The following is a 15463-nucleotide window of genomic DNA, read 5'->3' as shown; positions in this document are numbered from 1 at the left end:
TCCACATGATGAAACTGTTTACTATTGCAGTGTTCAAAAGAAGATCAGAAAGACGATGCCACCTTTTGAGTGACTTACTACCAGTAGCATTTCTTTCTCACCTATACTCGAATTGGTCTACAGCTTCCTAGTGATCTCTTCTTTTTACAGATCCTAACCCCTAGCAAAAATAAAATATAATAAAATAAAAAAATAAAAAAAATTACATGGGACCCTTATGTCTCGCTGCACTGGAGGAAGAATAAATTTAGGGAGCCAGTCTATTCCTCTATTCCTCCTCGAGTCCAGCGGGGCATATACGTCCCACTTCAGACATTATGAAACCATAAACAACAATCAAAATTTAAAAACATGGCCTCATTTAGTATTCATTCCAAAAGCAGAAAAACAATTTTTACAATAATATGCGGAATTTTAATTCATTGGATTACGAAAGGGTTAATCGATAACGAGGACAATAATTTCAACTGATCTCCCATGAGAATTCTTTTGAAGGACTATTCAGCCTTATCAATTTTTGCAACATTTCTTCACATACGACTCAACGATTTATTGTTTCTACAACATGTAAGGTAATTGATAATCAGCGATAAAATTCCGTCCCGTTTTGAGCGCTGTTGGTGTAATCTTTGCGGAGAGGATAGTGAGATGAATGTGGATTGGAATTTTCACTCACTAAGTGAACTGGCCTCGTATGTTGAGCTTTCTGATCGATGAAAATTGCATACCACGTCAACATGTTGAACAGGTAATTTAGCTTCACAGGCGAATATTCTACGAAGGGCGTTCAATAAGTAAGTTTCCCTGTTTCATAATAAAAAATTATACACAATGTATCATTTTGAAATAATTTTACTGACACTGTACAATGTTTCTGTTACTTTTCTACATAGTCGCCACGTTTTTCCAAGCATTTTTGGTAACGTGATGCAAGTGCTTCCAAACCAGTTTTGTACCAGGTCGGTTCCTGTGATCGTAACCAGTTGTTCATTCTTGATGTGAATGTCACTTTGGGCAAGATCTGGTGAATACAGAGGATGCGAGAATACTTCTCAGTTGAATCTTCACAGGGTTCTACCTGGGCCATTCAAGCTACATGAGGCCGAGCATTGTCCTGAAAGAAGAGAACTATGCGAGACAGAAGTCCAACACCTTTTCTCTTGATGGCAGCTCATGGGTTCCTCAAGACATTACGATACATCTCCGCCTCCACTGTGCTGTCGCGAGGGAGGTAATGAATGAGAAACACCCTCTTACACTCCCAAAAGATGGCTTTCCCTGATGAATGTGTGACCTCTGCCTGTTTTGGAGCACTTTCGGCAGGTTTCTTCCACACCATGCCCTGACGTCTCGCCTCAGGAGTCAAATGACGAACCTGGGTTTCATTCCCATTTGAATGGTCATACATAAACAGAGGTTAACTTCTGGTGGATATCGAGAGCGGATAGCTTTTTCAGCGAAAAAACGAATGAAAGAGCGCAACTCACAAGTGAAAACAGTTTGAAATAACAATGAATTACAAACATCAGCTGGGTACGGGTCGTTGATAGAGTCAACGGGGAGAGTTGAAAATGAGTACCCGACCGGGGTTCGTACGCGGTATCTTCTGTTTACTAAGCAGGCGTTCTAACCTTTTCTTTAAATCTCATTTTGTTCGTTATTGGTCGTTGTATTTGCTGGGGGCGGACGTGCCATGAAGCTTGTTCAAGTTCACCGTTGACCCTTTCACTCAGTTTTTTGTTACAGAGGACAGCTATCCACCGAGAACACATGAACTAACGCGGCTGCGCGGACTTATCCCAAGCACGCCCCCAGTACACTCACATTCTCAACTTATTCCACACACTTCGAACTTAGTGCTCCCTGCCCATTAATATCAATTTTCGTGGCAACACCTATACCCGCCTGAGGTTCGAGCGTATGTGTGCATCCACACAGAAATGATCCTTGGCTTGTGATAACTGGAATTATATGCGTATGGTGTCTGTTCTTCCGGACATGTCAGAAAGAACAGACACCATACACATACGAAAACACTTTGTAGTAGTAATTCCATGCTAACTTGCATAGTACTGGCAACATTCTGCAGTATGCAGCGTATGTCGGTGTGAGCGTTGTTAACACATACCAGTCGAACACACCAGCCATCACATGTAAGAGGCACAGTCAACTATGAAGAGAAATAAAGTAGGGAAACTTAATTATTGGACGACCCTCGTAGTTCGACGCATTGTCTATGTCGTTCTGGTGGGTGTAATTACAAAGGAAAATAATAGTTTCAAACTCGTTACTTGTATGTAAATTACGATGTATTACCATCATTCGAGCAAATTGCGCGGTTATTCGATTCCTTGGCACAACTTTTGGCTCGAGTGCTGAATTCGTATAACATTTATTGCGATATCAGCTCTTAACTATACAGACTAACAACCACAAACTTCACGTTCCTGAATTAAAATTACTAACAGATAATGTGTCTTTAAACTCGTGCACATAGACAAAAAAATTGATTTGTTGTAACAAATAGCCTCTTCCAGACGACCTGTCGAACTGCCAATCGAGACGATAAACTGCTTTAAAACACTGGACTTCTGCTTTGAGTGTAAACCCGGATTCTCTCGTCCTAGTATGTATCACAAAAATACGTCAAAGCGCTGTCTGCCCTCGCTCAACTGAGTCTATGTTTTTTACGAACTTGACGTCGGGACGACTTTAAAACGCCAGCTCTCCATCTGCTAGAAATGAAGCCTCACTTGTAGACAGAAGGAGTGAGGCGTGTGTTCTCGGCTTTTATTGTTCCCGTTCCGGATCGCCTTTGAGAGTGCAACGCGCCGGAGCCGGTGACCGTCGGTAGGCATCTGCGGCCGGCTTTGCACGCAGGGGACTCCGGGTTGGGTAACGCCGCCAACTGTTTGCGCGCCAACCCTCTCTCCAGGTGGCTGGTTGCACATGCCGTTGCGTCGCTGCTGGCAAAATACACGGCAGCTGAGCGTCCACCCCCACTCAGCTGGTCGGTTACCACAACACGATTCTGCAGCTGGTCCGAGCCGTTCTCTACTGACGCAAGCTGCTCCTTAACACGAAACCACCTCGTCGCAGGTATTGCCACACAAGGATTCGTGAATTGTTTACACGACGGTGCTAATTTGAAACTGAACGCAAATAATTTGAAATATTTTCACGTTTGTTTCCGTCCGTTACTTAGGTTTAACATCTTCACAGAAGCTTAGTAAGTCGTATTCGTAAATTACACAAATTTCAAGGATCTACAACAATCCCGTCGTGTGTACTACATCTCCAGGAGTTGGACAAAAATATGCGAACACCGCGAGAAATGCAGATTCTAACGAAGCCTGCAGGTGGTGCTGCTGCACATGTGCAACGTCCTCCATACGTTGCAGGGGTCAGTTGTGGTCGCAACAGTGTCTGTGCCTGTGTAAACTGAATATCTTGCTTAGGCACTGGTGAACAGTATGTACGAATTTTACAAAATGCATAGCAATGCGCTCTCTGTGAAAAGTTGTACCAAGATTACAATATGATGGTGAATGAGCCATCGTATTGTAATCTCGCTACAATTTTTCATTTTTATTGGCAGTTATGGTTGTCAGTGGCAAAGTATGTCAAAGCATGTATGCATCTGCGATAATTTTTCTGCCGTTGATGATGGTTTAAGGGGGGTAGGACGTCAAACGGGCCGACTTGGATCAGGAGAGGCACCACAGGAGATTTTAATTTCCAGTGCCTATACTTTTACAAATAAATTCATAAAACTTTGTCAGCATGACCAGGAAGGATTCAGGATTCACGCTCATAGCAGTGGAAGTTCGAAAACATAACAAAATAATTTTCTTTTACATGTGAAATTTCATAATTTTTTCACTTACTATTGGCTGCATTTGTTAATATAGATACATTTTTCTTCACAAGTAAGAGAGATTCTTTGATGAATTTTGCACAGCATACAAACCATACTTACAGGTGAATGAAACTCTAGAATTTTCCAAATTTATTAAAAACTGTGGTAAAAATTGAGATAATTAACTACAAAATTTTATTTTTATCTAAACATAAAGCTTAAAACGTAAGAGCTCATTAATTTTTTCATAAATTAAATAGATTCTAGAGTTTCAGACACCTGTAAGTATGGTTTGTATGCTGTGCAAAATTCATCAAACAGTCTCTCTTACTTATGAAGAAATGTGTACCTATAGCAACAAATGCAGCCAATAGTAAGTGAAAAAAATGATGACATTTCACACGTAAAAAAATTATTTTGGTATGTTTTTGAACTTCCGCTGTTACGAGTGTGAATCCTGAATCCTTCCTGGTCATGCTGACAAAGTTTTATGAATTTACTTGTAAAAGTATAGACAGTGGAAATTAAAATGTCCTGTGGTGCCTCTCCTGCTCCAAGTCGGCCCGTTTGACGTCCTACCCCCCTTAAGACCGAAACCGGTAGCAGAATAAATAACATTACCACACACAGCACAGTGTTATGCATATTGTAAACTGTGTCTATGTAGTTGAAAGTGCGTTTATGTCGGAGCGCACGCTGATGGTGCTGAATGGTGGCTGCTTCCGTAACCACGGAAGCCGAAGTGTTTGGTGTTTCAAGAGGCACCATACTGATGATTTATGCCGCAGGCAGGGAAAGTGGAAAACATCGTCCGCTAAGTCACATGGGACCGATGACGTCGCTGTTTGGTGCCCCCCCCCCCCCCCCATATCGACCAACATAAGTCACAACTGGGACAAAATTGTGTGATCGTGACAGACGGTCACTGAATAGGATTCTGACGAAAAATAACAGGGTGGCAGTTGCAAAGATCACGACAGGTCTGAATGTCGCACTCGCGAATACTGTCAGCACAAAAACAATGCGGAGGGAGTTCCATAATCAGGGAATTGCAGGGCGTGTTGTAATGCTGAAACGACTCACCAGTGATGTAAATGCACATAACAGGGAAACTTGATGCCACAGCCATAAAATCTGGACTGTAGAGCGATGGATGAAAGTCATTTGGTCAGATGAGTCTTATTTCACACTGTTTCAACTTCTGGCCGAGTTTACTTCCCAAGAGCGAAACATGGCGGGAGTTCGGTTATGATTTGGGCAGGTATACCACGGGCCCCATGGTTATTCTGCAAGGTCGCATTACATCCAAGCATTACGCGACCTTTTTGGGTGATCAGGCCCATCCCACGGTACAAGATTTCTTTTATACAGAGGTGACAAGACGACACAGCCCCTGTTTATACAGCTCGCGTCGTTTAGGACTGGTTTTGTGAGCCCGAGGGTGTATTACTGTGCCTCCCCTGGCCACCACACTCACTAGATGTCAATATTATTGAGCCTTTTTGGTCTGCTTTGGGGTGAAGGGTGTGTGATCGCTATCCACCCCCCCATCATCGGTATCTGAGCTTGCCACTATTTTCGAGGAAGAAAGGTTCCGTTTACATCCATCCAGAAACTGTTTTTATCCATTCCGAGACGACTGGAAGCCGTTTCCAACGCCAACGTGTTTTCTACACGGTATTAGGCACGTTAAGGTGTTGGCTTTTTGTTGTTTCTATATTTTTGTATATCCCCTGTACATCTGTACAGCGCAGGCGGAGGGTACTTCAAGAAACACGATCACTTCCTGACCCCCACCCATCCCGCCTCCTTTCCTATTTCATTCGTGAATGGTGCGTGGGAGGGATCACTCTCGGTAAGACTCTGTATGAGCTCTAATTTTCTCATCGCATCCATTTCGTCGGTGGAATGTGGGAGGAAGTAAAATGCCTTCCAACTTTTCTTGGAACGTACAGTCTCAGAATTTCAACAGTATCTCCCTCCGGGTTTCACAGCGTCTCTCTTCTAGAGTCTTCCACTGAAGTGTAATACTGTGGCTCTTAAAAAAACCCAGCGCTCTTCGTTGTGTCTCTTCTGTAAATCCAAACTGGTAAGAGTTCACACTGACGAGCAATACTCTTGATTCAGTGGAACGAGTGTTTTTTATGCCACTTATTTCATGAATGACTTTCTTTTCTTTAAATTTCACCCAGTCTGGCATCTGCTTTTCCTACAGTTAGTTTCATGTCGCCATTCTAGAGAGTGACCATAAAGTCCTATTTTCATTTCAAAAAATATTGAAAACTATTAGAGATAGAGCATCGCTGTTTCTTGTAAAGCAGCTCTTAAAGCTTTTTCTATTATGCCAGGATTTCATTGTGTACCCCACCCGTCGCTCAAGGCGATATTCCAGTGCTGCACATGTATGGGCCAATATTGCTGCATCAACAGTTCTGATTGCTTTATTGATTTGTGCACAAAGGGTAGCAGTGTCAGGGAGTGGTGTTGTGTATACACGAGCCTCGACGTAACCTCACAAAAGAAGCCTAATGACGTACCATCTGAAGAGCGAAGGGGTCATCCGATGGGACTATCCTACCAAACCACCTCCGAAGAATTGTGTCATTCAACACATCCCGCACGTTCCAACTCCAATGTAGGCGTGCATCATCGTGCTGGAAGATGATGGTCGGTTGCAGCTCTTTGACCTATGGTAGCAGGAACTGTTCGAGCGTGCCCAGGTAAACATTTCACGTTATGGTCTTGTCTGCAAGGAAAAACAAATCTATCACTATAACACCAAATATTAAGCTTCCCGTGTGTTGTGTGGGTTTTAGAAGCCCCAAATCCTAATGTGGCGATCCAAAAAATGGTTCAAATGGCTCTGAGCACTATGGGACTTAACATCTATGGTCATCAGTCCCCTAGAACTTAGAACTACTTAAACCTAACTAACCTAAGGACATCACACAACACCCAGCCATCACGAGGCAGAGAAAATCCCTGACCCCGCCGGGAATCGAACCCGGGAACCCGGGCGCGGGAAGTGAGAACGCAACCGCACGAGCACGAGCTGCCGGCTGTGGCGATCCACATGTCCAGAAATGTGGAATGTTGCTTCATCTGATAAGAGACACTTCTTAATTTAGCCATTGTAAGAATCTATGGAGGCCAGTATGGAACACGTGATTGCATAGTGCAGAGGACGATCGTTTCGCTGCAGTGCTTGCCAGTTGATTTTGCTACCTGTAATTCGCTTGATTCACGACCAATTAAATTCTGTGTGTGTCTGTGTGGACGGGAGGGGGGGGGGGGGGTGATGCTTTGAAATACAGCTTGCACTCTGTCAACACGTACTCAAGACACTAGGGAGTGTCCACTTCGGGGAAGGTGTTTGACACTATCGAACTCTTTAAGATTTTTGAAGTAGTTCATTATATTTGTTTTTGCCGGTGCTGCCCTCCCATACTGGCTTCGATAATACCGTAGCACAGATTTGAATTTTGAATTCTACATATCAGATGCCACATTGGACCTTCTCCTGGTCTATCGCCGTTTCGATGCTCTTCGAGTCAAATCTGCAAAAGGACAAACGATACAACTTTGAGAGTTATTAAACGTTTTACAACAAACCACGATACTCTATCTCTAATGTTTTCCAAGTAATAATTTTCTGGACTGATAGCGAGACTCTCCGGACACACTGTCGCTTCACAGTGTTACTGTTTCGAATTTTGTTATTGCTGGATATTTAAGATAATCTCATTATTGTTCCGTCTCAGCTGCACACTTTTATAATTCGACTACATGTTTGGATCGCAGTGGATCATCTTCAGATCTAAGTAATTGTATCAGCAACCCGTCTTGTCTACTCACCAAAACATATCAGAGTACTATTATCTTAAATATCTACCCGTATACAGTTGCTGAATTCTCTCATGGCGATTATGTCGACAATAGTTTTGTTATTACTGTTTCCAGTGGTTGATCGCCAACTATGTAATCGAGCAATACTGCATCTCTTCCTCTACTTAGTACAGTACGTTAAATTTATTTATGCTCAGGCTCAACCGCAAGTCCCTGCACCGGTTCTCCCTCCTCCTACATTTCGCTACAGACTTCTGTCGTTGAACCACCGTATAGACAACAAAAACGACTGCGAACACCTCCGTATAGGCAACAGGAACGACTGCGAACAGCCGACGGAATTCAAAACGTTAACAGCTTGACCCTTTTTATGTGATGTAAACTATAAAATTCACATTCATTGCACTGGGGTGCCAAAAGTCGTGTGACGCATCTCCTAATATCGAGTCGGACCTCCTTTTACCCGGCACAGTACAGCAACTTGACGTGGCATGGAGTCAACAAGTCGCTGGCAACACCCTAAAAAAGATTTATCCATTGTGCCTCCATAGCCGACCATAACTGCGAAAGGGTTGTTGGTGCAGGATTTTGTGCACAAACTGACCTCTCGATTATGTCCCACTTCGTGCAACCGATGTGGCCAAATCATTCGCTCGAATTGTCCAGAATATTCTTCAAACCGATCGCGAACAGTTGTGCCTCGGCGAAATAGCGCATTGTCATCTGTTGTGTTCTGCCCACTCGTCTAAGACAGGGTGCCTAGGTAGCTGTTTCCTCGGATCGCTAGACAACTATTCAAGCATATCGTATTAATGGAGTTTATTATAGTAAGTTAAATTGACAATACTTAACTTTGTGTATTCACAAAGGTGTGCCGCAAGCAGATGGGGACATGCAAATAATCAATGTCCCTCGGTATATACAATTTCATTGCAAGCAATGTCTTGGTGTCGTCCTAGAGAGGGGTTCGTCAGTGTACTATTGGCTGACGTCGTCTCATAGCCCTCTCTGGTCTTCCGTTCTCGATCGTCGTGCCGGCGCATGTCGTTACGCCAAATCACCATCCATAAAAATTCTATCATTGTTTGGGAACATGAAGTCCATTAATGACTGCAGTTGGTCTGCACGTAGCCGAACATAATCATTTACAGTCGATGAATGGTTCAGTTGGACCAGAGGACCCTGTCAATTCTATGTAAACACAGCCCACACCATTACGGAGACACCATCAGCTTGTGCAGTGCTTGTTTACAACTTGGGTCCGTGGGGGCAGTGCTACACTCGAAACCTAACATCAGCTCTTACCATCTGAAATCTAGACTCAGATGACCAGGCCACGGTTTTCCAGTCGTCTGTGGCACAACAAACACGGTCACGAGCCCAAGAAATGCGCTGCAGGCGATGTTGTGCTGTTAGCAAAGGCACCCGCGTCGGTCGTCTGCTGTCATAGCCCATTATGGCCCAATTTCGCTACTGTGTCCTGACGGATTTATTCGTCGTACGTTCCGCGGTTTTTTCACGTAGAGGTGCTTGTCTCTTTGCACTGACAACTCTACCAAACACCGCTGCTCTCGGTTTTTAAGTGAAGGCTTCGGCCACTACGTTGTCCGTGGTAATGCCTGAAATCTGGTCTTCTCGACACGCCCTTGACGCTGTGGATCTCGGAATACTGAATTCGCTAATGGTTTCCGAAATGGAATGTTCCATGCTTCTAGCTCCAGCTGCCATGCCGCGTTCAAAGTCAGTTAATTCCCGTTGTGCGGCCATAATCACGTCAGAAACCTTTTCACATGAGGCACCTGAGTACAAATGCAAGCTCAGCCAATATACTACCCTTTTATACCTTATATACGCTATACTAAAGCCATCTGTCTGTGTGCACGTCGCTATGCCATGACCTTTGTGATCTCAGTGTCTGTTTATTGGCTAATATGGGTTTCATGTGCAGCTCATCGTGCTTAGAAGACTTCCTTTAACAAATATTTTCATTGAGGTAAGCAGAAAATTGGTGAGCTTATGACAGGGCTGATGTGTTGCAGAGGAGGATGCTGGGGGCGCTGTCTGCTGTGGTGAGCGCGGGCTCGGAGGCGCTGGAGCGGCTGGCGTTTCTGCTGGCGGCGCTTTTCCTCGCCGTCGAGTTCCTGCCCGCCGCCTTCAAGAGCCTCGTGCATAGGGCAAAGCCCTTCCCGCGCGTTCTACGTAAGTCACCTCACGCAGTTACAACTTTCATTTCCTTCACAACTTAACCAAAAAAGTACATTTTTTTCAAGATCGGGCGGAAAAACCGCTGCCCAAACAACCTATTTTCCACAGTATTTCGTTCTAAAATGGAGATGTACATTTCCAGTGGTAATGATGCGAAAATCAGCTGCCTAGTTACCACTGGACTCGTTTCGTATTTGAAATATTAAAAAATGTACAACTGCTCGGTCGATGAAAGATCCGTACCCAAAGACTGGAAAGTTGCATAGGTCACACTAATATTCAAGAAAGGTAGTAGGAGTAAATCACTGAATTACAGACCCGTATGATTAACGTCGATATGCAGCAGGATTTTGTAACACATATTGTATTCGAACATTATGAATTATCTCGAAGAGAAAGGTCTATTGACACACAGTCAACACAGATTTAGAAAACATCGTTCATGTGAAACGCAACTAGCTCTTTACTCACATGAAGTGTTGAGTGCTATTGACGAGAGATATCAAATTGATTCCATATTCCTAGATTTCCAAAAGACTTTTCACACTGTATCACACAAGCGGCTTGTAGTGAAATTGCGTGCTAATGGAATATCGTCCCAGTTATGTGACTGGATTCGTGATTTCGTGTCAGAAAGGTCATAGTTCGTAAATGACGGAAAGTCATCGAGCAAAACAGAAGTGATTTCTGATGTTTCCCGAGGTAGCGTTACAGGCCGTCTGCTGTTCCTTATCTATATAAACGATTTAGGAGACAATCTGAGCAGCCTTCTTAGGTTGTTTGCAGATGATGCTGTCTTTATCGTGTAGTAAAATCATCAGAAGACCAAAAAACAAATTGCAAACCGATTTAGAAATGATATCTGAATGGTGCGGAAATTGGCAATTTACCCTAAATAACGAGAAGTGTGAGGTAATCAACATGAGTGCTAAAAGGACTCCGTTAAACTTCGGTACACGATAAGTCAGTCTAATCTAAAGGTCGTAAATTCGACTAAATACCTACGAATTACAATTACGAATAGTTTAAATTGGAAAGAACACGTAGGAGATGTTGTGGCGAAGACAAACCAAAGACTGCGTTTTATTGGCAGATTACTTAGAAAATATAACAGATCTACTAAAGAGACCGCCTACACTACGCTTGTCCGCCTCTTTTGGAGTACTCCTGTGCGGTCTGGAATCCTTACCAGATAGGATTAACGGAGTACATCGAGAAAGTTCAACGAAGAGCAGCACGTTTTGTATTATCACGAAATAGGGGAGAGAGTCTCACGGATTTGGGATGGACATCATTAAAACAAAGGCGTTTCCCGTTGCGGCGGAATCGTCTCACGAAATTTCAGTCACGAACTTTCTCCTCCGAACGTGAAAATAATTTGTTGACTCCGACGTACATAGGGAGAAACAATTCTTCAGATGGCAGACACTCAGATCGGTACCAAATGCAGATATAGTTTGCGCTTTATGCTGCCGTCTAGGAGAACGTCCATAAAAAGTAAGTAAAAAGTACCACATGACCTACGGAGCACAAGTAAAGCTCAGTTGTGAGCATCTGCTGTGTGGCGTTCACGTGGAGAAGTCGGTAGGGCGTTAGTTCGTCGTACGAAGGGTACCAGGTTTGATCCTTGGTACTGCTAGTTTTGTGCTGTAGTACTTGTGAAAGTATTATAAGGCACAACATGCTCCTGACATGTAAAAGTATTGTTCGGAGTTTATAGCAACTTTCTATTGGCAATCCACTTTCGCTTCGATATTTTGAAAGTAGCATACTAATAGGGTACATTTTTAGTTTCACAGAATAAACGCAAAGAATCGGAACAGAAGAATAAAGAAACAATTGCATCACACGTGCGGAAGTATTAATATTAATATATCTACATCATACTCAGCAAGCCACTGAGGGTACTTTTTGTACCACTATCTTTTATGTTTTAAAGCATTTATTTCAATCATTATTAGACATTCAGCACATTATTAGACACTCAGCACACGAACGTTTTTCAATTAACATTCGCTAAGTCGAGCTTCACAAACACGACATCTAAATCCAACACACTCACTTCACACTGCTAGTGTGTGTTATGATTCTCGTCGTCTGTTATTATGATAACAGGTGGCCAATGCTACATAGAAACATATATTGCAGGTTTGGCAGTGAAGTCAGTAAGGAGCTGGCTGCATAGTCTGTATCTGCAACGACTGAAATAATTAGTAGTAGTTGGTAAAAAATTATATATATTGTACTTAACTTGTGTTACAGGCTTCTTCATATGCTGCATACATATAATTACAAACAGATATCTAGAGAGGCATTACTTATGCCGTACTTGACTAAGCGCCTTGTTAGAGGTTGCTTCCCATCAGCCAAAGGCTATGCTACATTCCTAGTTGACGTCCGGAGCAAGAGTGGACGAGAGCTCGCTAGATACTGGTCACAAGCCGCGGAGCGGCGCTAGTCGTGACTCGCGAGTCCAGTGATATCTATTACGGAACGCGGTCGATATCTGCGATCCCTAACAAGTGTGGTATCGAACGTTGATACCACACTGTGATAACTTACTGACTAAAATCTCAGCTACAATCTGTTAACTTTAAACACATATTGCATGACGTTAAGAACTGGAAACATTCGTGGAGTATGCCTACAATTTCTAACTATAAACAAAAAAGCACTTGTCAAGTAGTCTTCACACATACACTTCTTCAGTTCCAACAAAACACATTTCCAATCACAGTACGCACATACAGCAAATTTCTCTGGAGTAATATTTATATTCAGAATACACTCTTTAAGTGAATCTGTGAACACTCATGTGAAATACAAATGAATTATGTTTTTTTTCCTTATGTAATTAAACATTACAAAAGGAAGGTTTAGTAGGCAAGAGAAAACTTTTTCCTCAAAATTACACACTTTCAGCATGAGGTAATAAACAGTAAACAATAAATAATAACAATAATGACAATGAAAGGAATAGTAATTGACTGCTAGATAGCAGCACCATCGTACATCTATAAACTCCGAACAGTCCTTTTACATGTCAGGAGTATGTTATCTCATACAACAATTTCACATATACTACAGTTCAAAAATTGGCATGACCAGTGCTCGAAACCAGTACCCTTGGTACGATGAACTAACGCTCTACTGACTTTACTACTTCTTTTTTCTTCGACGAGGATAGGATTCGAAACACGCGTGCAGAGCACATTGGATTAGCAGCCCACTATTTTTTTACTAGTGTTGAAAAAAAAGAAAAGTGAAAGAAAAGTATGAGCGGAACTCGATCAAGCGATCCACTGATTACGTAGCTTGCACGCTAACCATATTTTTTTAAGTTAAATTCTTCGATCTTAAATTGAAACAGAAACTAAATAAATCTTCTTTTCGTAACAAACAGTCAAATATCCGTAAAACAGAATAAATCAAACACTTATTGGAAAAGTTGTGCCAATTTTTTTCCCATATTGTGGCTTCTGGCAAAATTAGTTTTCCTGGGGCACCTTGAGTTGGCTTAGCAACAACAGAAATTTTTATATCAACTTAATTAAAATAACACAAACTTCGTAGCGACTCTCTTAACTGTTGTGCGCAAACTAAAATTTACCACGTCTTTATGGTAAAGTGTGAAGTAAGGAATTTTGAAACAAACCTTTGGATATCGGACTCTTTGGACGATTATGGTGCTCTTCCATTATTTACTGTGTATACTCATTTATACTCTCATATTTAGTCATAATTGCAAAACATGAGAACTGGCCGATAATCCAAGTGTAGCTATTGTTCTTTGATTCAGGAAAGAAATGCCAGTCTGGTTGAAGTACTTCTTTAAGTGTTGTAGCAGATTCAGTAGTCCTAGTAATTGTGGCGAGCTTTTTTCTAACCCAGTTCCATATATGGAACTGGTCTCGGTAGATTAGCATGTTTGCACAACGTGTCTACAATATGACAATGATTGCAGTAAGGACTTTGGTTCAATTTAATCTTGTGCAGTTTTTCACCTGTGGGGACCTTCTCATTTACAATGTCATACCATGTGGACGCTATTTTGAAGTGGAGGATGGAATTATTAATATTTTTCTAGATGTTTTTCCAGTTGACCGCTGGATGTTTCGCTTCCACGGGGTTTGGCTTATGATGTCTCGCGAGGTGACAATACGTCCTTCTGGTGTTAAGCTGCTGTGTATTATCTCGAATATTGCTCATTTCCAGGTAGTAAGTCCGGATGTAGTCGAGTTGACCGCTGATGCGACCAATATCGACTGGAGCTTTTCTGCTCGTTGGGGCTAACCTACTGAATAACGTTTGTGTGATTGTCGGATGGGGTATCTGCAGTATTTTGCGGATACGGTCCATATATACTGCAGTACATTGTTTCTGGATGTCTGACGCCAAAACCACCACCGGGGCGGGTTAGTACTATGCTTGGTATGGTGACTTTAAAGCTATTTCCGCCCCAGATGAGCCAATACGCTGCAGATAAAATCTTGTGCGCTGTATCCTTGGGTACTGGTAACACTGCTGCGATGTGATACATTTTGCTTAGGGTGTAGCTGTTAATCAATAGAGCTCTCTGTACCCTATTTAACGTTCAAATTTCAAGTTCATAGAGAGTAGCGCTGAATGTATTGAGTTTATGGTCCCAGTTGTTCACTGTCATCTCTCGTGGATTGGACATTAAAATCATACCTAAGTGGTTCGTCTCCTCTGTCCTTTGTAGCCATGTAATTTGAATATTCTCCTTACTGGGTCCGACAGGTAAAATCTTCGATTTATGTTCATCGAGCTTGGATCCAGAATAAGCGACGTAGGCATGGATTATTTTTGTTGAACAATTTCAATTTCGGATTTCGTGGTAACTATTACGCTGATATCGTCAGCATAAGCGGGACACACAGGTTTTGTACTCAACGTCTTTAGACCTTGTAACCTTTGGTGTAGGTTTAACAGTAATAGTTCTACAGCCATTGTGTGTTACAGTGTCATAGAAAACGGGCAGCCTTGTCTCACAGACTGCTTAATCTGGACTGGTGAACTTAGCTGGCCATTAATTTTGATTCCAGAGGAAGTTTCGACTATACATTGGCGTATCATATGAATAAAATGAGCACTGAACCCCATCCGTTGCATTACGGTTAGTAGAAAGTGGTGGTTGGTGCGGTCAAATGCCTTATCAAAATCTAAAAACGTGAGACCAACGTTGCCTTTACACAGCCACGACAAATTTATAATATCCCTATATACACATAACGTATTTGACACATATCTCCCTGGAACAGTACTCATTTGATAAGGGCCAATTACCTTCGGCAGTGCAGACTTCATTCTACTATTTATGAGTCGGGCGAAGATTTTGTAGTCGGAATTGAGTAGAGTTAATGGTCGAAAATCCTTCAACGTAGAACTCCGTGCTTTTTCGGTATCAGGACAATCAGTCCTTCCGAAAACTGAGGTGGCATCTGCACGTCTCCCAATAATTCATTGCATATTTCGGTGAACTCCGGTCCTATGACGTTCCAAAAGAAAGCATAAAATTCTGTGGGTAGGCCA

The 15463-nt window shown here is 42.4% G+C and overlaps 1 protein-coding gene across 1 annotated transcript in view; it reads left to right on the top strand.

Moving 5' to 3' along the window:
* Positions 1 to 15463, top strand: part of LOC124722851 (ecdysone 20-monooxygenase) — a 163365-nt gene that overhangs the window by 43868 nt on the left and 104034 nt on the right. The window contains exon 2 of the mRNA XM_047247976.1: positions 9745 to 9904. Coding sequence (XP_047103932.1) covers positions 9751 to 9904 — 154 coding nt within the window. The 5' untranslated portion in view covers positions 9745 to 9750. The remainder of the gene's footprint in view (positions 1 to 9744; positions 9905 to 15463) is intronic.

This window comes from Schistocerca piceifrons, chromosome X (assembly GCF_021461385.2).
Source record: "Schistocerca piceifrons isolate TAMUIC-IGC-003096 chromosome X, iqSchPice1.1, whole genome shotgun sequence".
Lineage (NCBI taxonomy): Eukaryota > Metazoa > Arthropoda > Insecta > Orthoptera > Acrididae > Schistocerca > Schistocerca piceifrons.
This window is presented reverse-complemented; position numbering and strand designations above follow the sequence as displayed.